This window comes from Manduca sexta, chromosome 18 (assembly GCF_014839805.1).
Source record: "Manduca sexta isolate Smith_Timp_Sample1 chromosome 18, JHU_Msex_v1.0, whole genome shotgun sequence".
Classification (NCBI taxonomy): domain Eukaryota; kingdom Metazoa; phylum Arthropoda; class Insecta; order Lepidoptera; family Sphingidae; genus Manduca; species Manduca sexta.
Genome location: NC_051132.1, coordinates 13544656 through 13569190, shown reverse-complemented (window position 1 = coordinate 13569190; position 24535 = coordinate 13544656). Strand labels below are relative to the sequence as shown.

The following is a 24535-nucleotide window of genomic DNA, read 5'->3' as shown; positions in this document are numbered from 1 at the left end:
ATAAAGTACAGTGTAGACGCAGCCGATATGTATGCGTTTTATTATTTGTATACTAAAAAAAGTTTTATTAATTTAGCGGCGTGTAGTGTAAAGAATAAACTTTAAAATATCATGCAATAGGGGACCGGACAAATTTTCAGAAGGTGTTTTAAATTGATCATTGTGGATATAAATAGCCAAGAAAAATAGTATTTTGCACAAATAATAATAATAATAAGTTTTTTTATTAAAAAGTACATAATGTGTTTTACAGTTAAAAAAAAAAAACAGTGGTATAACAAAACAAATTTCTAAAAACAAAAATAAAGTATTTACCAGTGGTATCCAAACTAGGCCGTGCCTGTACCTTGGGATACCATTACAAATTAAATATCGTATCATTTGTAATTGCTGAGCATTCATCAAAATTAAGAAAATAAAACTATTGACAAGATAACTTAGAAAATTAAATTAAATACGTTCTTAACATATGAGATCTAATTTTAGACCTATGCATAGGTCATAACATAGCTGTGTTACCTAAATCCAACCTTACGTAATTACTTTAATCTAAACATGTATGACAACAAAGGTAAAACATAATTATAATTTGAGGGAACTTAACAAGTAGCTAATCAGTTCAAGCCCTTATACCTACTTACTATCAGTGATTCTGTTTCATCATAATCGAGATTAGCAAGCCAAGTAATAATTATCTTTTTTGATTTAATTAGGCCACAGTTCTTAATGTTGCAGTGTTTTGATATATTGTTGTAAATAGACAAATGTGAGTAGTACGGAAATCTTTTTGCGAAACTGGAATTAGTAGAAGGGAGATCTAACCTATAAACTCTCCTGGACAGTAAATTATCATAATTTTCGGAATTAATAATAGTTTTGTGGGTAGAGAGACACGCTTTGAGAATGTATAGTTGACGAACTCTGAGAAGCTTTAATTCACTGTATAAAGCATCAGTGGGGTACCTATAAGGTTTAAAGAGCATTACTTTTAAAACGGTACGTTGCGCTCTTTCAATGAGTAGCATGTGTGATTTGGCTGCACTACCCCATACGCCAATGCAATATCCGATTAGTGACTGACAAAGAGCGTAATAAATAAGTTTAAGGGTGTCTATTCCGACTGATCTCCGTAACAGCTTTATAATCCCAATAACTTTGCGAACTCTATCCGATAAGGTCGTAATATGATTCTCAAAGTTCAAATGCTCATCCAAGATCAGACCCAAGTATTTTAAGGTCCTGGTTCGCTCCATTGAAATACAGTCACAGTGAAATGGGTCGGAGTAGTCGCATGTGTGGATTTTGCAATATGATAAGTCCGGGGGCCGTGTTCTGGCTGTTTTGTGGAAGCATATGTATTTTGTCTTATTACTATTGAGAGTAAGAAGATTATACTGTAACCATTTTGATATATGGTGCATGCCCTTTTCAGCAGCAATTCGTGCGCTATCCCAGTCTTCACCATGAAAAATTATGACTGTATCATCCGCGTAACAAACTATGTCAGCGGATATTAGGTTAAGATCATGAATATCGTTCATGTAAATAATGAATAGCAAGGGACCGAGTATGCTGCCTTGGGGGACGCCGAATGTAGTGGGTAGAATAGAGCTAGTAAGCTTATTTAGTTTTACAAGTTGCTTTCTATGGGAGAGGTAACTGCAAAACCAGTCCAGAGCAATCCCTCGAATCCCCATCCTTTCTAATTTACGCAATAAGATAGAAATTGATACTGTATCGAACGCCTTAGCGAGGTCCAGGAAGACACCGTAGCAAAAGCGGCCGTTGTCCAGATGTGACGCTATGGAATTAATTAACATTTCTGCAGCATCTTCTGTGGACTTTCCTCTTCGAAAACCAAATTGATTATTTGCTAGCAGTCCATTATCTTCTAGGAATTGCGACAGACGTTTGTTGGTAATTTTTTCTAATAGTTTTGAAAATACACTAAGAAGTGAAATTGGACGATAGTTACTGGGCGCATCTTTGGGTCCTTCTTTGTGAATCGGCGTTACAGCTGCAATTTTCCAAACTTCAGGGAAGCATCCTGTGCTGAAGCTCAAGTTGAAGATATGAGTAAGTGGAATGATTATGTACGCTCTAACTGCTTTTATCAATGTATTTGAAAAACCATCTAAACCAGGAGCACTATTGTTTTTTAAATTACGTATTAAAGCGTCAACCTCATCGTGATCAGTCGGGGAAAGATATAAGGAGTTTGATGGACCATTTGCGGTGTTCAGTTTAGAAGATAAACTGCCTTCGGATTCATTAATATCTCTGAGTATTTTATTTGCCAATTCTTGCCCGATAGAGACAAAAAAATTTGTTAAATTCATTGAGCGGCGCAGTAGGGTTCTCTAATTTTGTGAGCAGTCCAGAAGGCAAGTTACTTTTCTGTTTTAAGTTACAAATTTTACTGAGAGTATTCCATAGAGCCTTAGTATTATGACGGTTTTTATTTACTTCTTTTCTTTCATACTCGCATTTTAATCTTCTTAGTAAGTCGTTACAATAATTCCTGTATCTAGAATATGAAGTTGTGATGATTTCATTATTTGGATTCTTTCGAGCTTGCATGTGTAGATAGTCTCTATGTCTTATACAACGCAGAAGACCTGCAGTAATCCACGGTTCAATGTTGTATTTTAGTTTGCTTATTTTTATTTCTTTAGTATTTTTTTGAACTATCTCTGAAAAAGTATCTAAAAAGAGATTTGCCGCCTCGTTAACGTCTGTCGATTCAAGGACCGAGGTCCACTCGATTGCTTTCAGGTCGATGCAAACCATCTCGAAGTCTGTTACAAATTTAAGTCTGGAAGGTTTAGACTTGTGTTTTTGGGTTGACAGACTCATAATGACTATTTTATGATCCGTTATATCTGTATCGCATATCACGCTTTGCGCTGAATATGTTGATTTCAGGAAAATATGATCTAAGCATGCGTCAAGCCTAGTAGGAAGAGTGACAGCCGGAATCAGACCATGCTCAGCAGTTCTGCATAGGTACTCTGAGGAATTCAGTGAAAGACTATCTCTAGATATGTCTATATTGATATCGCCCGCAAAAACTAAATTAGGATAAGTTTTTAAAGATTCAAGAATATTGTCCAGAGAATTAATAAAATCGTTAGTATTTTTTAAAGAGGGGGACCGGTAAATCCCCAGGATTGCTACAAATTTTGGGATCTCTATACTGAGGCAACATGCATCAGTAATATAGGGTTCCGAAACATTTACATCCCAGCAATCTCTTACATAGACAACTACACCTCCATTTTGATTTATGTTATGTTTTGTGAAAAAAAAGTTATAACCAGGGATACAATTAATGACTGTAGTAGAATCAAGCCAACATTCCGTTAGTACAATAACATCACAATTAATGTTAAGACGATAAAGTGCGATAAGAAAATTGTTGAAATTTTTATGAATACTTCTGATATTGAAGGTAAGTATCTTAAAATTGTAGTGTTTTGTAAGAATGCCCTTACAGTCTTCTAACGCATTCACATTTTGGCAATTAATGTGAAAAGAATTGTCTAAATGTGTGTGTAAGTCTATGGTATCCATGATTTGTAATTTATGTGTATTATAAAAGAGCAGGACATAACAGAGTTAAAGGAGTTTAAAAAATAAAATAACAGAGAGCCCAGAGAATAAGTAAGAATAAGTAAGTCCATACCGAAAGTAAGAATTAGCTTTTGTGCTATAATCGATGGATGAAGAATATTGTGTTTAGTTAAGTTATTTATCAAAATTTTATAAGAATTAATTATGAACTGAGATAATAAAGAGGATAAAAATAAATTGAAACAATGTAACTTATCGCCCTCTAGTATAACTAAGTATCCGTTATAACCTAAATAACAAAGCATCGCAAAATGAGATCTGAAATTGCTAACTTGAGTAACAATAAATAAATGCTTTAATTTTAAGTTAATAACATAGCGCACGATATTAAAATATTCAGAGAATTTGTAAAAAATAATTATACCCGTACCGAACCAAGTGTAAATTGTAAAATAATAATAAGAGATAGCATAGCAAGAATCACTGCAACATGTTAACCTATCAATTATAATAAATAAAAGTTTCCGTAATAAATAGTACATTATAAGAACTATGCATAAGAGAATATAGTATGCTTGTTTGTACAACCACAGCCACATTAAAATTATTGCATATATTAGAAAACAGTAAGTCACAACAGGACGGCTGGAGAGTAATGTTATAGTATCAAACAGCCGTAACAAAAAATAATAGTAAAAAAGATAAATGTTCATACTATTAGGAATACTGACTGTCAATCCGAGTATTATTGTTATTTACTTGTTGGTTCATTAATTTCTCTAAAATCGTCTCTGAGGTTACCCGAAGTACAGAACTAGTTTCCGTTCTTCTCATGAAAACAGAGCCATTAGATGTCCATACATATTTGAATTTCAGTTGCAAACCGCAGGCGCGTGCCTTACTGAATAAGACTCTGTTAGATTTTGTAAGGTGCTCGTTGACATAGATACGGCGGGAGTTTCCAGGTACTTGGATCATATCAGTAGTGAGGCCGCGGCGGACCCTCGCGGCGCGCAGCAGCTGGTCGCGAGGCGCTCGCCGGGTAAGAGTGACGATCACCGGCCGAGGTCTACTATCAGACCCAGTTGTCCGTTGACCGACGCGTTTTATATCATCGACGTCGTATAATAAAGCTTAAAAAGTAAAGTAAAGTGTAATAAAGTTTATAAAGCTTAAAAAGTAAATAAAACCATGCCTAAATGTTAAATAGCTATAATTCCCGCGCAAACGCTACATTATGTCATTTCGTCTCGTGTGATGTCATACGTGGATAAAGCAACTTGACAAGTCTTGTCATTTGAACAGTGATTCAATAATGCCAGATTAGGGTTATTTACCCTAGATTTAGGGTAAAACTGAATCAGCAGGGTATTTTTTTTATGGTAATTTTTGGGGTAATTCTACGAGTTAAGGTATTAAAGCTATTGTTTCACGGTATTGTAATAAATATTGAGCTTAGAGAAAGATGTTTCCTACAAAAATTGTAGGCCATTAAACAATTATAATTTTTTATTCAATACAATTTTCGTGTACAGCTAGTTGTTCCTAATAAAATGAGATAATTAAATTAATAATTATTGAAGTGGAAGTGAAGAAAGAAGTGGCGTCTGCATAGATAAGGATATAGAAAAAAAAAGTACCGAATTATTTATGATTGGTTTAAGGGTAAAATTTTAAATTCCAAATAATCCTGGGGTAAAGAGAAATTATGATCTGGCAACACTGCATAGACCGTGTTAATCTCAGGCAATCTCAGGTTACTGTGTAACAAATAGAATTCTATATAAATAAATATTCTATTCCATATCATGTGGCAGCTAAAACATAAATAAATACATCTCATAACCATAACCTCCCTGGGTGTACAAATGATTTAATTAATTGAAATATTCATCGATTTATTTTAAACCGAAACACTATTTTTTATTTACTTACATCAAAGTGATCCTCACAGAACTAAATCGGTGAGTCTGCAGACATTCCGTCGTAGGTTCGTCTTGCTAACTGCAACCACTTTATTCGTATATCTGTTTTTCGTGGTACATCAATAAATAATTTGTTTGGTAAAGATATAGAAGTATTATTACATTCAGGTACGACGCACCAACGATATTTTTTGCGGTCCATTATGATTAACGATTAAACAATCTGTAAACGTTAAGCTGGAAGATAGTAACAACGTCCCGTATAAATTAATATTAATTATTAGAGCAGTTCTGTGTCAAAAACACATTTAAAGCATTAAAATAACACAACGCGGTATGACATCCAGATGACGTCTGTTTGTTTACATTTTACCCACGTGTGACGTCATGCGCCGTGATTGGTGTTTCATTTGCCGTAAAGAATAGACTAAAAATATTATAATTATTGTATTTTATTTATTGATTTAAAAATACAAATCACAACTCTTTTACAAAAACAAATATGAGATAATATTTTTAATATTACAAACTTTACTTTAAACTGAATTTCAGATTTTTTGGTAATACCTGTCCGGTCCCCTATTGTTAATATCTATTGTAATTCCCGCGTTAAATTATTTGACGAATATTTTTGTTTTTATATCCACTGATGCCTGTACCTCAGAATAGTGAAGAGTACTACGTACTCTGCCCTCTATAGTGTACACGCTTGTCAGTCGTTAGCTTTATACCCACGTGAAGGAGACTACAATGCGATGTAACTGAAGCTTGTTGTCAATAACCTATTGTGTTATTGTGTACACAAGTTTACAAATAATGGACATCGGTTACAAGTGCGGTAATGGATACATCATGTTACAGCTCTATTGCTCTAGTCGCTTGTAGCAGCTTAACACTGTGAGGGTGATAAACTTTAAGGTTCGATCTTTCGGTTTAGCCTACTTCTTAACAAGTGAAGCTATATGAGCTGTAGACAAATCTAGCTAGGAGTGTGTCTGCCGCAATTGAATATTTAAAACCACAATAAAGTAGACCATTATCACATTTTGCGCCGGGAATGCTCCTTTAGTGATGAATACTTGACGCTTAATATTTTTAGAACTAGCTCGTCTTTATGTTATTTATTAATTATTGAGGATAGTATTGCAACTTTTTACTTTCGGATAGTACCGTTTAATTATCTTTAACATCTTTCCCTTATCAGAGGGCTATCTCACATCCAATAGTCTAAATTTCTACTATAATGTTCCGCATTGTGACATAAGATCTGACATAGGCAGGCCAGCGTGGCAATAAGATTGGCAAGTCGCTGGTCGCATGTGGCTCGTGATAGTGGCAGGCCCCGGCGCGGCGGGCGGAGCGCCAGCTGCGGGCGAGGCCGCCGCCCCATCCTTGGGCCAAATGTTTGACTAAACCACGTGTTTGCACAACTGAATATAGGAGTAAGTCATTCTCTGATCGTAGCGCCGCGCATGCAAATACAGTAACAAAACCACAGAGTAATTTCGGGTATAAAACTCTGGATGCCAAAGTTCTGTTGGTCATGTCGAGATGAGGAGGTGTCAAGTCTCTTTGTTTCGCGACTACGTTCATTTCATTTCATCGTTTTTTATCCTTTTATATTTTTCTTGTTTGTATTTCTGTACGTAAGATTTATAATTGTTTTACTGTTTTATGGTAGTATTCATTGCTAATTTGTGTTGTAACGGGTTTTTTTGGCATGTGTTTAGGACTCAACGCGACTGTGAGGTGAATTTTCATTAGAAAAAAATCATGCAAGCAAATAAACAGATTAACTTACTTCTTACAATATTATAAATGCGATAGTTTGTAAAAAATCCTGTATGTTTATTAGAACTTAACGCAGAAATAACTACAGATTTGGATGGAATTTTTCTTACATGAGTAGATCATGTCCTGGGTTAACACAGGGTACGTTTTTCCCTATAATTTGCTACCAAGGGATATAATCCATTTTTTAGTTGCGAGCAACACCTGATTTTATATAAAACTGCATGATCGTCTCGCGGAAGCCAATATCCGGAGTGATCGTTGTTTAATGGCCCTGGATATAGACTAGGAACTCGTCCAACACTCGCGCACGCACTCGTCGCAGCCGCCGCGACCGGCGATTATAATACTATGGAAGTGACACTCATTATTATCTTTTTATTCCATTGCTAAATGTAGACGTTATACACTACATATATATTTAATAAATTTCAATGCCGTGGTCAGGAATTTAGGCATATGTTGCAAGTTACCACTCCCTAGATCTTTCGACTTACCGCTATGTGACTTACTTCGGTTGTTACTTCGGTACCGCTATGTGAGTTCTATTTTGGTGGGTTATATTTTACGGGCATTTGACTGCCTCGGTGGCGTAGTTGTATTACATGTCCGGTACAATAGCGCTCTGAGGTCCTGGGTTCGAATCCCGGGTCGGGCAAAGTGATATTTGGGTTTTTCTACTCAGTATCAGCCCGGAGTCTGGAATTTGTGCCCGATGTGGCGATAGGCTCGCCCCCTATCACATCATGGGACGGAACATACTTGGCGAAAAGTGGGTGCCCTAGTTGCGCCTCTGCATACCCCTTCGGGGATAAATGCGTGATGTTATGTATATTTTACGGGCACACATTAGCACTTCAGGGATTTGATAGTTGATACATTCGTGGCACGCCTGTTATTTAACTTTCAATTGATACCGGTTTATAACTGTTATAATCTGAACCTTGCGATAAATATAAGTGCATACAAGTTTACTGCTCGTATTGGTGAGAGCGTGTTGCATAGAGCCACTTCCACAACTCGTGTTCCCCGGCGGCCGCGACCGTGACACGCCGCGGACCGCGGTTGCTGTGCATTCGATATTGATTGCGCGCTTTTCTTAGAAATTATTATTTTTGTATGAAGTAGCACATTAACTAGTAACTCGTTATTTTATAATATCGCGAAAGACGGCAATAGTTGAGATCGCCGTCCCTTAGGAAAGAATTAGAGGTCATAACGACTTGTAGTCTGTAAGCCGGTGCATCTCATTAGGAAGAATTTGTAATGCATAGAACTTGTTTATTTATCACCCGTAGAAAACGTATGAAGGTTCAAAATTATGTATGTTTTTTTTTTCAGTTAAGTGGTAACCCAAGTGGTATACCTACACGCTCAGTAGCAAATAAATGTCGAAGCAAAGATTCTAACGGTACAGAACTTGAAACCAGTTGCATTGAACAAATCTTTCAGTCTAACAACTTCTCGAGAAGCAGTAAACTAAGTAAACAAAACTTCGCGCTTAGCTGTTCAATTATAATTCAATTAATTTACGTACTGTACCTATACAGTACGCAGTGCTTATCACAGAGATATCGTTTTAATACATCAGGATAATTATTTTGTACTAGGTGTTGCTCGCGTCTTCGCCTGCCACAAAAGTTCCTAAAAAACTACTACGCCATTGCATTAATTCTTTAATTTCCATGGGAGTATATTACATAAATAAAAAGTCTATGTGTTAATCCAGGGCATAGTCTACCCGTGTATCGAATTTCATCAAAATCCGTTCGCTTGTGTCTGCGTTTGCTTCTAATAAACACACAAACATTTTATTTTTTATTTTATTTAAAAAAAAACATACAAACATTTTCACGAACTTTCGCAAATCTCATAATATATCTATTTATAAAATGTATTATTTTAAAAAAATACATATAATATAAGTACAAAACGATAGGATTCCATTAAATGTTTAAGAGTAAGCAGGGTGTTACAGCAGAGCGATGAGACGATCCCGTCACTCAAAAGTCTTACCAATCGGTTTCTGTCTAATACTAGAAGCAACTAGAGCAGCAATATCCAAATACGTGACACTGCTTTGTATTCCTTACTCTCAGACTCCTTTTGGAACTGACTTTTCCTAGCGGTAATACTAGAAAACTGCGCTTTAACAAACTTCTAAATAGCAAATTGTTACACTATAGTTCGGGACATGGCTTCCACTATACTTCCCCATTACAACATGTATGTAGACGTAATCAGTAACTATCAGTAACCGACTCGTGCCGTCCAACATAAATAGTGTTTGATTGACAGATTGTATATTCCTTTCGTCTTGATTGTATGTAACGTTTCCAGCATTAAACATGTCGATCAATCTAGACATGTGTGTTATCTGCCGATGGTGAGTGACCTACTAACGGCGCGGCTCGCTGTGCAGCGTCACAATACGTGTCGCGACTGTATACGGAGATAGGAGGTGTAGGGGCCTCGCTTAATGCATACATGACATAGGCCTTTACCCTCAAAATATTTGGATAAAACTTAACTAATGCACACGCATTACAAACAACGTTACCATCAGTTGATTAGTTCGCAAATACCGGACTGCGTATATAAAAAATGTCAGTTACGGAATATTATATCAGCTGTAGATCAAATTAGAATGTGACATTTGTATGTGCGCGCGTGTCCAGCGAGGCAGGTAACGTGTTGTCGCCCTCAGCGGCCGCATCAAAGCGTCCGTGACGACTGCACCGGAGCAGGAGCGGGCACACGGCACATTAGACACCGGACTCGGGAGTCACGCTTGGACACTAATGAATCTTTCAGTCATTTACTAGCTGCGATAGCTTTTAAATAATATTTTATAACGTTTCCAATCTAATGTTTAGTATAGCGCCCAAACGTCGCGCATTATGCAGGATAGTCCCGTAATATCAGATGTAATCCGCTTTGCAATAACTTCAAAAATAGTCCGGAGAACTTTGGATGCGACCGGCATGCCTATTTTTCTACAATATTTTGGAACCTGTTTCGTTCTTCTGTTAATTATCTCCACAAAAGATATAAAGATAGGTATTACTTATTATCAATAGTTGCCTTCTGAGCTACGATTATCAGTTATTAATATCTCAAATGAATGTTAATAGATTCGGCATGAGAGTTCATTTCGTCTCCAGACCCATAAAGTTCCCCAATAATATCAGCATATTATTCCCCCCTCCTTCGGCTCCCACGGTCGTCGCGACATGTCTAGTGACGTCACTGCCTAATGGCCGAATATTCCAACGTATGACGAAAGCAGTTGTTCTAAATTCAAATGAATGGCTCTAATTCATGAATGGCGTAAATAGTCCGTATACCGGCGTAGTCGCGGCAGAATCTATACTATTATATAAAGCTGAAGAGTTTGTTTGTTTGTTTGTTTGTTTGTTTGTTTGTTTGTTTGAACGCGCTAATCTCAGGAACTACCGGTTCGAACTGAAAAATTCTTTTTGTGTTGGATAGCCCTTTGTTCGTGGAGTGCCATAGGCTATATATCATCACGCTATACCCAATAGGAGCGGAGCAGTATTGTCTTATCTCAGGAACTACCGGTTCGAACTGAAAAATACTTTTTGGGTTGGATAGCCCTTTGTTTGTGGAGTGCTATAGGCTATATATCATCACGCTATACCCAATAGGAGCGGAGCAGTAATGGCTAAACTCAGGAACTACCGGTCCCAACAGAAAAAATATTTTTGCGTTGGATAGCCTTTTGTTCGTGGAGTGCTATAGGCTATATATATATATATATATCATCACGCTATACCCAATAGGAGCGGAGCAGTAATGGCTAATCTCAGAAACTACCGATTCAAACTGAAAAAATATTTTTGTGTTGAATAGTCCTTTGTTTGTGGAGTGCTCAAAGTTATATATCATCACGCTATGACCAATAGGAGCGGAGCAGTAATGTCTAATCTCAGGAACTACCGGTTTTAACTGAAAAATTCGTTTTGTGTTGGATAGCCCTTTATTTGTGGAGCGCTATAGGCTATATATCATCACGCTATGACCAATAGGAGCGAAGCAGTAATGGCTAATCTCAGGAACTACCGGTTTGAACTGAAAAAATCTTTTTGTGTTGGATAGCCCTTTGTTCCTGGAGTGCTATAGGCTATATATCATCACGCTATGACCAATAGGAGCGGAACAGTAATTAAACATGTTGCAAATCGAGGAAAAATTATTAGTTTTGAGAGATTCCGTTGCGTGCGCTGCGTAAACGGTTAAAGTTATGCAACAATGATGTATGACGGGATTGTTCCTCTTAAAAAGTTCTAAAAAATATATTATAAAACAAAGTCCCCCGCTGCATCTGTCTGCCTGAACGTGTTAAACTCAAAAACTACCCAACGTATTAAGATGAAATTTGGTATGGAGACAGTTTGAGACCCTGGGAAGAACATAGGCTCCCGGGAAACTACTACTTTTATAACGGAAAACTTTAGCCTGAAAAACTTTATAACGCGGGCGGAGCCGCGGGCAAAAGCTAGTATTACATAATCTCGAAAAAGTTTTTAGCCTTATTTTGCTTTCGCGGCAAATGTAGGTTATCCGAGCCTTCACAATACACCCTACACTAGCATCCCGACCATATACGATGTCCACGTTATCAAAGCATAAAATAAAAAGTGCATTTGTTATTAAATGGAAGCAATTACTCATAAGTTTGCGAGAAACTGGTGTAGTATTCATTAAAACCTATTATTTTATTATTATAACCAGCTCAGGGTTTTGAATGGCAGCTGACGAGATAATCCTCTCGTGACATATATCCGTCGTATCAACAAGTGCAAATGCGCTGTTGATGCATTATCGGTCACTCGTTATCAAACTCAAAACTCATGTCGTCGTCTAATCCGTTTTATCGTTTAACGCTAAGTATTTATTAAAGTCAGCGATACCACACTTCCTGTGAGGATGTATTATCTACAACGATCTATATTTTGTACATTAAAATGACACGAACATCGACAATCGACATCGAAATTTGATTTGAAGCCATAACACTTATAAATGTGCTGTAGAGATGGCAGAGCGACCGTGTATTTTTATTCCTTAGCGTTTAGAGTCTACACTATTAACATATTTGTGGTTTTATCCATATCAAGTAAGCCAGCTCTTCCTGCCCGTTGGCGCAGGTGTCTTGTTGTATTTCGTAAGATCAACGAGTACGCGGAAGGTCCGAATGGTCACTCCGTTCTAATCCTCAGGCATGCCGTAGCCTCCTGAAGGTTCCAAACGCATTACTTAGTTACTCGGGTAGTGGTCTTAAACTTAGTCTTATGGGTTGAGGCACTGAATATAGTACGGTAGAAGTTTGATGTCAATGTTTCTTTTCAAATATTAAGTTTCGAATAGGTTAGGATTATATTCGCTAAGCTCGAGCTGACATGTCCGTGAGTGGTATCCTGAAGAAGGCCATGCCGGAGGATGCTCAGGCGTCGTTGAAGAAGCGCCACTCCGTCATATCGGGCAGGAGTGACTTCTGTAAGTATACTGTGTTAGCGAACAGAAGAGGTTTATTTTACTACTCTCACATTTGGCGGTTATAATCTTTTGTTTTTTATAATCAACATCAAAATGATCAAAATAAATAAATTATGTTTACCTTTGACGTCAACAACTTCCTTCGTAGGACAAATATTTTTCATTGACGTCTCACCTGTAGTGAACTCACTCTGTCGTGCCAGATATAAGAAAACAGAACTGTTGAAGTCACGAGGCCAGATGGTATATGTTTTACTAACTAACATGTACCCATTGTCCCCAGGGTCATCGTCTGACGAGGATGAGGGAGTCCAGCCGCACGAGAAGGCGATCGCGGCGGGACAGCCCAACCCGCCATACTGCGTGCGCAACATCGAGCAGAACGCGTTCGGCCGCCGCGAGATCGAGATCGCCGAGCAGGAGATGCCCGGCATCATGGCGCTGCGGGCGCGTGCTAAAGATGACAAGCCGCTTAAAGACGCTAAGGTATCATTCATTTTATTTTATCCAAAGTGAGCACATTGCACACCAGCCGTAAAGGTAATGTACTCCGAATATAAATCTCCAACGAGTCTTGATCCCTTCCACGGTCACTAGAATGAGTCGACTTATCTCACTAAATATACAGTACCTATGCATGTCCCCGACATCATTTTGGCATGTAACGTGTAGCGTTAAGTAATATGTGTGGTGTGTGTTGAGATCGTGGGGTGCACGCACATCAACGCGCAGACGGCGGTGCTGATCGAGACGCTGGCGGCGCTGGGCGCGGCGGTGCGCTGGGCCGCCTGCAACATCTACAGCACGCAGAACGAGGTCGCCGCCGCGCTCGCGCACGCAGGTACGCACACTTGACTTGGAAAAACTCGAAACTACCCAGGAATTTTACAGTACAGCCTGAGGACTCGTACTTAAATACGGTCTATCGAAAGAGTACTATCGTTTGTTTCTCCATCATTTGAATAGGTCCAAACGATGTAACTGTAATCGTGTTGTGGTCGGTCGTGTTTCAGGGTACGCGATATTCGCGTGGCGCGGCGAGAGCGAGGAGGCGTTCTGGTGGTGCATCGACCAGTGCTGCTCGCCCTCCGCCTCCTGGCAGCCCAACATGATCCTCGACGACGGCGGCGACGCCACGCACCTCATGCTCAAGAAACACGCCACAGCATTCAAACATATTAAAGGTACCGTTTCGCTCAACTATCGTTGTATACCTTACTATAAACAACGTCTCAACACCTGCAAGGCGGTGTAATTTATTCAGATCTATTAATGATGACGACGCCAATTTACTTCAAATACAAAAACACAAACAAAAAAACGTCGCGCCTTTATCTCCGAAAAAGAGGCAGAGGTGCTATCAGTTTATCTACTTGCCATGTGTGTTCCGTTCCGAGATGTGATAGGGGGCGAGCTTTTTGCCATAACGGGCTTAAATTCTAGTCTCCAGGCTGATGCTGGATAGAAAAACTCAATATCACTTTGTCAGACCCAGAATTCGAGCCTGATATCACAGAGCAGTAGTCCTATCGGGGCAGTCGGTGGCCTTGTTGTATTGAGTTCATTGTATTATTTCAAATACTAAGAATGTAATTATTTAATTGCTTGTATTATGATATTAATATAAGACGAGGATTTTAAGTTCTGACCTAAAATAGGCGGCAGAACGATTTACATTTATGGTGGTGGTGTGTGGTGCCAGGCATCGTGGAGGAGAGCGTGACGGGCGTGCACCGCCTGTACCAGCTCAGCAAGGCCGGCAAGCTGTGCGTGCCCGCCATGAACGTCAACGACTCCGTCACCAAGACCAAGTTCGACAACCTCTATTCCTGCAGGTGCACACACGCTACACTACTCTACTTCCATTCTCTTATTCATCATCAATAATGACACAATCATCTTGGGTGTTACCCTTAAAGACTATGCGGTTCCCTAAGATAGTAAGAGATTTTGTGGGTCTCCATTCAGCCACATCCCTTCAGGCTGGGTCTGAAATAAACGATCCGGAGGATAACAAGTATTCCACTAACAAATCTGTTGGTGTATGATTTGCAGGGAGAGCATCATCGACGCGCTGAAGCGCAGTACGGACTTGATGTTCGGCGGCAAGCAGTCGGTGGTGTGCGGCTACGGGGAGGTCGGCAAGGGATGCTGCCAGGCACTCAAGGCGCTCGGCTGCGTGGTGAGCTGCGCCACAGCTGAACTGTACCGGGCGTGCAAGGCCAGGACTGCGTCTCAAAAACTGTCTCATACGTGCATTAACTTTATCCCTAACAACGCGTCCATGTTTGTTCTGGCTTTGAACGGGTTTAACCAGAGTTTTAATCTTTTTGTTTACTACTGATAAAGTCCGGAATCCTGCTTCCACACGAGCCAATTCGTGTGATGCTGCCTGAACCGAGGCATTCTAGTTTATACTACCAGTCGCCATCGATTCTTCGACACTTCAAGAATTGTCGGCATAATGACATGTCATTCAAACTTATAACTTCAATCGAGATTAAAAAAAATGTTCGTCACACACACCCTCACATGTCACTTGACGCCCATACGCACATGTGATATTGAGAACCTAAGCTACTATAAACTCCCAACTTAGGTTGTGTTCCGTACGAGATAGGTGTTCGTCTCGGAAGTAACGAGCTCAAGCCACAGTAACAGTCCCTGCGTCGTGTTGCAGGTGTACGTGACGGAGATAGACCCCATCTGCGCGCTGCAGGCCGCCATGGACGGGTTCAGAGTCGTCAAATTAAACGAGGTACGTGCCTTATATAATTTTTTATAAAGGTAGAATAATGACAATTATACGTACGTATCGACAACTTGTGCTCGTGTGTGTGATTGATTCAGAAATGTTTCTAGGTGGTGTTTCCAATACAGTTACAGATTGATAGCTTCTTATGATGTTTATTATAACGTGTGTTGCGGTTGCAGGTGATAAGGCAAGTGGACATTGTGATAACAGCGACGGGTAACAAGGGGGTGGTGACGCGAGAACACATGGAGCGGATGAAGAACGGCTGCGTCGTATGCAACATGGGCCACAGCAACACCGAGGTGGACGTGCACGCGCTGCGCACACCCGACCTGCTGTGGGAGCGCGTGCGCAGCCAGGCCAGTACTCATTAACACTCACTCACACACACTCACTCACACTCACTCACTCACTCACACTCACTCACTCACACACACTCACACAAACACTCACACAAACACTCACACTCACACTCACACTCACACTCACACTCACACTCACACTCACACTCACACTCACACTCACACTCACACTCACACTCACACTCACACTCTCACTCACACTCACACTCACACTCACACTCACACTCACACTCACACTCACACTCACACTCACACTCACACTCACACTCACACTCACACACACTCACACACACACTCACACTCACACTCACACTCACACCCACACACTCACACTCACACCCACACACTCACACTCACTCACACTCACACTCAAACACACTCACACGCAAACACGGTCACCTACCTGTCGCCCCGGCTCCAGTCTAAACAAGTTTGTTGGTGTGCAGGTGGACCACATAATCTGGCCGCACGGCAAGCGCATCGTGTTGCTAGCGGAGGGACGCCTCGCCAACCTGTGCTGCTCCTCGCTGCCGTCCTTCGTGGTGTCGGTCACGGCCGCCACGCAGGCGCTCGCACTCATCGAGCTCTACAACGCGCCGCACCAGAGGTACAAGGTACTGTGTCTACTCTACGCTATACACTCGTGGTGTCGGTCACGGCCGCCAGTCGCCACGCAGGCGCTCGCACTCATCGAGCTCTACAACGCGCCGCACCAGAGGTACAAGGTACTGTGTCTACTCTACGCTATACACTCGTGGTGTCGGTCACGGCCGCCACGCAGGCGCTCGCACTCATCGAGCTCTACAACGCGCCGCACCAGAGGTACAAGGTACTGTGTCTACTCTACGCTATACACTCGTGGTGTCGGTCACGGCCGCCAGTCGCCACGCAGGCGCTCGCACTCATCGAGCTCTACAACGCGCCGCACCAGAGGTACAAGGTACTGTGTCTACTCTACGCTATACACTCGTGGCTTTACATCTTGTGAACAGTAGTCTTTATCCAAATGGATACAAATATCCTATCACCAACAATTTTCTAAATATTTGAATGTAACTCCGCAGGCGGACGTGTACCTGTTGCCGAAGAAAATGGACGAATACGTGGCGAGCCTGCACCTGCCCACGTTCGACGCACACCTCACGGAGCTCACCGACGAGCAGGCCAAGTACCTCGGCCTCAACAAGGTGGGCCCCTTCAAACCCAACTACTACAGGTACTAGCACCAGCCCCGGCGACACTCGCGCCGCTGACCTACGCGCCGCTAATGATCACCTGACACTTGACCACAAACGCGGAGCCGAGGGGGGGAGGGGGGATGCACAGCTACGAGCAATAATAGTAATATAGTTCACTAATCACGCAACGATGTCGGAGCGTACAACACAATTCGTGACCATTCCCAATTAATTAAAAAAGTATTAATTGATGATGCTCGAGTGTCGTACTTATGTTATTTTAGCAACAGAACACCATGTATATTGTTATGCCTTTTTCCGAAATGTGCCTAATTAGCCTACAGCCGGGTCTCCTGCGACAATACCTTGACTAAATATTTTTATTAAAAAAGCTTATCTAACAATACATTAGCCAATTGTAGGCAGTTATTAGGCCACGCTTGTCTTTGCAAAAAAATATATATTAGAGACTAAAAAAAAATCAAAAATATTGTGGACGCAGGAAACCCAGCTTTGGACATAAATAAAATCATTTTGTAGTAAAACCACAGATAACAAGATTGTGAACATTCCTCGCAACATAGACAATAATAGGGGAGTACGCGCTCACCATCCATTTGTGTCCGTCATGATGTTGCAACTGCACAGCTTCGCACTGATTGTTGTATACCTTGTATATTATATATGAATAGTAGATGGCACAAGTCATGAGCGTAGAGGGACAGTGGTGGGAGTGAGCAGGCGTACAACTTAGGCGAAGGGTATAATAGCTGTGTGGCAACCAATCGCACTGGACATCGGCGCGTTGGACATCAAACCGACCAATCACGAGTGTGCTCACGACTCGTGCCTCTGTAACTATTGTCGGTGCGGGGGAGGGCGCTCCGCCTGCCGTTACCATAGTTGCAGGTCGACTAAAAATGATCATTTTTATAAATCTTATTTTCATCCTTGAAAAGAAATTAATAATTCAATTATTGCCTAAAGGAATGCTAAATAATAGGAATGAAATTTTAATCAACTTTTATGACAGATGTTGCTAGCGTTGCGCAAGATGTATATGTGATACTATATTCGCCTGCTCACGCTTCCCCTCGTAAAAAAACCTGTGAAAATGACATCGAATTCAACAATAATTTTACAACCTGACCCTAATTGGAATTAATGGTCGAAATTGGTAGTTTTTACCCGATTTTTGTAGTTCCTTACACAGTGTTGCTTCAAACTCTCTAAGGGTTGCTCTCCAATTTGTCATGCTGATATTATTTATAATAATTTTGGGTGGCGGAGTGATCCATAGATTGTGATATAATATGAAGTCACAGAAAATGCATTATAGGCGCTGTTTAGTGAACATGATACGTTATACAATATATTATGCCAATGTTTACTACTAGTGCCGTATATTATTTGAAGTATTATAACAGTAGTAGAGCTATAAATTGATTCATATTATTTGCTCGAATATTAGCAAGTTTAAGTAATGTAAAAATATTTTATGACACCAGTCAATCCACAAAAATAAAGGCATGTACAAAACGTGACATCTACCAGTGTTATTTTGGAATGTGAGAAATTTGAGTAAACACATCAACAATAGCTGTCATTTGATTAATACATCTCATATTATAAAATGGCACTTAATGGCGTCATACTTAAGTTTGTATTTGTGTCAAGTGTCAGGGCAGGTTGTCAATAAGTACAATATAAGTGTCACAGGTGTTGCTTAATTATATCGCGTACCAAGTGTCAAATTTGTGATGTATGTTGAAACGGCGGCGGATCGTTAGCGCGACGCGCATCTAGAGTATTTAATACTAGCATTATTCACTTCAAGAAACAACCTGCGGCATTCCTGATAGATTTAGAGCGGAGAATCTAGACTAGTCGATGCACAGTCAATTTTATATTTGTAGGACCTGGGCGCGTAGCAACTCTTAAATGACAACGACGATACATTTTAATGATAATGTGCAAATGACAGGAGTTATATATCCCTAGTTAAATATTTTTATATTATTTATTTTGCTACAACTTACAATATGATAAGAAACCATGCGAATATAACATTGTAAGTGGTTGAATGAGGCAGCGATACATATTTTAAATATTGGCGTCATGGAAATATATCCCTATCTCGCTCGTACACATGCTCCGTAAGAGCATTGACGTCATAGTATGAGTCCGTCGTTTGACGACTTGCTACACTGTCTACTAGTTTAAAATGTTTTAAATTCGTTCATTGTGTATTGTAACGTGATTTTAAAACTAATTGTAATACCCGAGATAACTGTTGTATTGTTATGGATAAAAATAAAAATAAAAGTGCTCGCTATAAAATCTGTAAAACTTTGTATACTCGGTAAAGCGGTCTGGTCATACGGACTGTGGTAGGAACAAATGTAGGAAATGAAAACGAGTAATTTGGAAAGTGTGTTTTTGTGTCAATGTAATAAATATTTTTATCGTTTAAATTTTGGCTTTGAGATCTGAAGCCAAAGTGTAAGATTAGCATACCATCATCACAAGGATTTTTGTATACCCTAATCAATTTATTTCAGTCGCCTTGAATAGTTTATATTATAAGGATCACCGTTCCCACGAGTGCTGTGTGTATCGCGTAGAGGCGTCGCAGTCTTGTTTCTTGAAGGGCGCAGATGTCCACATATTGATTATTGTAACTGGACATATTTGGTTTGTGAACGTTCCTAGTGCACCCTGTGTGATGTCATTGTTTTGCGTCAGTTATAATCAGACGCTAAGGGAGAGTTTGCATGCTTGATTTATAAGGGACATAGAGAGGAATTTCGCGGCTAGATACTGAGTAAGGGATAATTCAAATTATGTTCCAATATAATGTAAGATTTCTTTTGACTATAGGGTACTTGCGCCCATGACTCTTCCTTGTTCTGCGCCTGATTATAATTGGGAAAATACCTATAATGCTTTTCATATAACCACCGATATATAAGTGCTATTTATTTATTAATTTTAATTGTAATTTTACTAAACTATTGCAAAATTTATTATTGTAACAAAGAATAACATTCCCATTTGGCATTTGCTGTTAGTGTATTGTGTGTAGCGGCTGTGAAGCGAGAGGTCGCAGTCTCGATCCTAGACAAAGACAAATATTTGTGTGGGATCTGGGCGTTAAAGTCCCTCGACACAAAATGTATTAATTATGTGATTATTTATAACACAAACATATATTAGAACTAAAATATCTGTCCAGTTAAAATAAGCAAGAGGAGATATTTTAGTAAATGATTAAAAGCTTGCCGCTTCAGTGTTCGGGAGTGAGGCGAGTAGTGGCGGCGGCGGGCGGCCGGCGGGGGGCGGGGGGGTGAACAGCGGATGGACCTTGTGTCATCGTCATTGGTGCAGTTTTGATTAATACAAAACCTTTTTCTAACTGTACTTAACATTGCAGTCACCATCGGATATAAAAGACGATGGTGGATTCAATTTGTGATATTTTTTGATGGTATTGGTCTAATTAATCCATTCGAGTGAGGCTTCGATTCTACAGTACAATCGACATCACACTGTCGTTCCCGTATATTGTCAGATGGGTGGTGACTACGTTGTTACCCACGCCTCACTCGACAGTGTATTGGTTTCAAACATGGTAGAAGTTTACGATGACAAATAATGTTGTGCCATAGAGTTCGATGTTCACCGACCGCCGGCCAGCGCATAATGCTTAAGAAAGATGTACAATACTGTTAATGTAAGACAAATGTAGTGCAGAGTTATAGTCGGGTTTACAGACAAACACGATTATTTTATTATTCGTTACTCGAACACGTAGGAATGACTGAAGTTGTTAGAATCGACCAAATCTTGCCATATTATTGTCAATACGGCTGAGTATACGCTGGTGTGGGGGGACGGAGCACAATGCTGCGCAGCACAGGGGGTCGTCTAATGTCGTCTACACGTCAGCATACGCTCGGCTACTCGCGGTGAGACAGCGCAGTAGGCACGGTAGCTCATTTAGTCAGCGCTGTTTCCCGAGTGATTGTCACCCTTGAGCTTGGTTTACACAAATAAAGTTTCCGCACGATAGAGATAAGGGCATAACGAGATTTTTCCTTAAGGAGGCCACATAGTAAATAGATCTCGCTTCTTTATTTTAATGTGGTCTAGCTAGCAATTTTCGTGTAAAGTGGTTGTCTCTATTTTGCGAGATATGTTCCTTGTGTATACCAAAATTTATTTACGGACTTTTTAATCAGTGTTTAACTGTGTAGAGTTTGTTCCTCTCTATCTGAAAGCATTTGTCATGACGAATGTACGTAGTCAGCGAAAAAACAGTGGTAAATTAAAACACTGATTAAAATGTTTATAGACAAGCGGTGTTTTTGTTTGTGATATTGTTTGAAATATTTATTTCAGTATTAATTTAAAAAGTTTATTTTGTTATTATAATTTTATTTATATTTTTTATTGGTGATAATTGATGTAAAAGGCAATAAATTATATTAATAATGATTTATATTTATTTGTGAAACTACGCGTGGAGGCAGGAGAATGCTTCTGATACAGTATTGTGGATGCAAAAAAAACATAATTATTTGGAGGAACATACCACGTTAATAAAATTATAACACGTTGTAGTTTGAAAGCCTTCACAGCACAACTTATTGTGAAAGGAGATTCCGCGCTGTGCTTTCTCTACACACGTATTACATTGTATCACAATATATGTTTGTGAAACCCACAAAAAATTGTTTTGAGTTGGAGTGTTATGAGAAATTCTCTGAATTTATTGTTCACTTCACATCAGTAAGAAATATGTTACTGAGGGTTTAGAACTAAGTGTGTGGAATTAATTGTATTTATTTATTCTCTGAACGGGAAATGTAGTATGTTACTCCTTTAGAATAAACATAGAGGTTAACATAAACAGCTCAAATCATTTAAAGTTTTTACAGATAAAAGGATTTTTGGTCTCAGATCATCCTTTCATTTATATTTTTTACATAAAACGCCGTGATTCTCCCATCATTGTTACTGTATCAGAGGTAGAGCATGCTGCGGGGTTTCATTTTTTAATATAATTATATTTTTATGTTAAATTCTTTGGTTCGTTGATTTTATCCTATTAAAACAATAACGATACTGTCCAAATATTGCGACTAAAACTAATTTACACAAAAAGGTTTTCTCGAAAGGCAGAGATAAGAATATGACAAAAATATACCGTGGACGTGTAGTGCTAATGATGTTTCTATGTCATCCGTTTTATTTTCTCTATTAATCAAGAAATGGTAGTGAGAATGGTACGCCATAATTTTCTGGAACATTCTTGCCTCTGTTGTGCGAGAAATTATTTAAGTGTATATCACACTTTATACAATAAACAATACAAGTTTATTTTTACTGTCATCAGAGTACATAAGTATGGAATACAGAGGACGCGGTTTGACGAGTCATTACTAGGGGTCGCAATACCGGACCATTTTTCAAAACCGGTATTTTCGGTATTGACCTAAAATAAATTCCGGTATTCCGGTATTTTCGGTATTTCCGGTATTTGAAGAAATATTAGAAAAATAGGAAATATACTTACATTTAAGTTAGTAATTAAATGTCAAATTTTAATGACAGCTTAGTAATTAGTTAAAGGCTGAATGAAAAGAGATTATTTTCGTAAGCCAACGTTCACGCCGTTCTGATTTTTGAGAGCTGGCTCAAACCTCACCTTCCTTCTACCCTTTACTCCCTCCCTGGTTTCATTTTGATTAGAAATGATCGAGTTGACAGGAGAGGGGGCGAAGTCGCTATATATTTACGTAGCGACCTGAAATATAAAACTGTAATATCTTCCTCTGCTTCTTATTCTGCTTATGCGAAATTTCTGTTTCTTGAGGTTTGGGTCAAGAGAGTGAAAACCTTACTAGCTGTTATTTACTGTCCCCCATCTCTTGATTACTTCTCCAGCCTGGAAACAGTTCTGGAATCTATAAGATCAGAATATGCTCATCACATCATCATGGGTGATTTAAATACTGATCTACGTGCCAGCCACTCTTCCCGATCTCGTAAACTCCTTACTGTCCTTGATTCTGATAAACTGCATGTCCTACCACTGCAAGCCACCCACCATAATATGGATGGTCACGATACTTGGCTTGACATTATCCTCACCTCTGCTCCTTCCCTGTTTTCTCCCACGGTCAATTTTCCGCTCCTGGCTTCTCTCACCATGATCTCATCTACATGTCTTACGCCCTAAAACCTCCCAAATTCCCCTCTAAGATATTGCACTTGCGTAGTTTTGGTCGCATTGATGCGGATAAGCTGAAAGGAGACGCTGCTAACTTTAACTGGGATCACCAATTGGCAGCCACCTCTGTTGACGATAAAGTCGCAATTTTTAACCACGCTGTCACTTCACTCTTTGATACCCATGCCCCTTTAAAGAAAATTAAATTAAAACGTCCTCCTACACCATGGATTACAAATGGGGTTACGATGGCGATGACACGATGGGATCGGGCTTTTCGCCAGTACAGAAGTTATCGTTCGGAGGAGAACTGGTGCCTTTTTAAGACTGCAAGGAATCGTTGTAACCAGATGATACGTAATGCTAAACGCCGACACATTCTCAGTAATATTTCTTCTTCCTCGTCAGCCTGTATCTGGAGATTCTTCGGAACTCTGGGTATTGGCAAAGTTAAAAATATAGATCTCCACGGTGCGACTATTGGTTTGGATGATATTAATAAACATTTCACATCTGTTACCATGATTGATCACCAAACTAGGCGTCGTACCATGGATTTCTTAGCGGGTCTATCCAGGCCTAACATTAATACTTTTCATTTTCTTCTGTGCCATTGGGTGAAATTAGAAAAGTCATCCTGTCCATTAAATCCAGTGCCACTGGCTGTGACAACATCAGTCGTCGCATGATAATCCCTATCCTGGACCAACTTCTACCAATCATGTCCCATATCATTAACGCCTCCCAGCACTGGTATCTTTCCGTCTTTGTGGCGGAGAGCTATTGCTATCCCTCTTCCTAAAATCTCTAACCCATTACTTGCTAAGCATTTCCGTCCCATATCCATTCTTCCTTTTCTCTCGAAAGTGCTCGAGGCCTGTGCTCACAAGCAACTGTCTGAGCATGTGCACTGAAACAACCTACTGTGCCTACTCCAGTTTGGCTTCAGGCCTGGCCATAGCACTATTACTGCACTCCTCAAAGTGACTGGCGATATTAGGGCGGGCATGGAGGATTCCCAAGTCGTTGTTTTGATTTTGGTTGATTTCTCCAACGCCGTCAATATAGTCAGTCACGACATTCTGCTTGCAAACCTCTTCCACCTTATGATCTCGCCCACGGCACTAAATTGGTTCTCGTCATATCTTCAGGGACGCCAACAGTTGGTGCGCCTAGACGATTCTTCGTCTAGCTGG

The 24535-nt window shown here is 39.8% G+C and overlaps 1 protein-coding gene across 3 annotated transcripts in view; it reads left to right on the top strand.

Moving 5' to 3' along the window:
• Positions 1 to 22625, top strand: part of LOC115444517 (adenosylhomocysteinase-like 1) — a 33292-nt gene extending 10667 nt beyond the window's left edge. For 2 of the 3 annotated variants that reach the window (XM_037439965.1, XM_037439964.1), the window contains exons 2-11: positions 12681 to 12809; positions 13093 to 13295; positions 13512 to 13650; positions 13823 to 13993; positions 14512 to 14644; positions 14865 to 14991; positions 15490 to 15567; positions 15744 to 15923; positions 16373 to 16540; positions 16991 to 22625. In XM_037439965.1, the coding sequence (XP_037295862.1) occupies positions 12713 to 12809; positions 13093 to 13295; positions 13512 to 13650; positions 13823 to 13993; positions 14512 to 14644; positions 14865 to 14991; positions 15490 to 15567; positions 15744 to 15923; positions 16373 to 16540; positions 16991 to 17149 (1455 nt within the window). In that variant the 5' untranslated portion in view covers positions 12681 to 12712 and the 3' untranslated portion in view covers positions 17150 to 22625. The remainder of the gene's footprint in view (positions 1 to 12680; positions 12810 to 13092; positions 13296 to 13511; positions 13651 to 13822; positions 13994 to 14511; positions 14645 to 14864; positions 14992 to 15489; positions 15568 to 15743; positions 15924 to 16372; positions 16541 to 16990) is intronic. The other variant, XM_037439963.1, reaches the window with a different exon arrangement.
• Positions 22626 to 24535: the final 1910 nt, after the last annotated feature.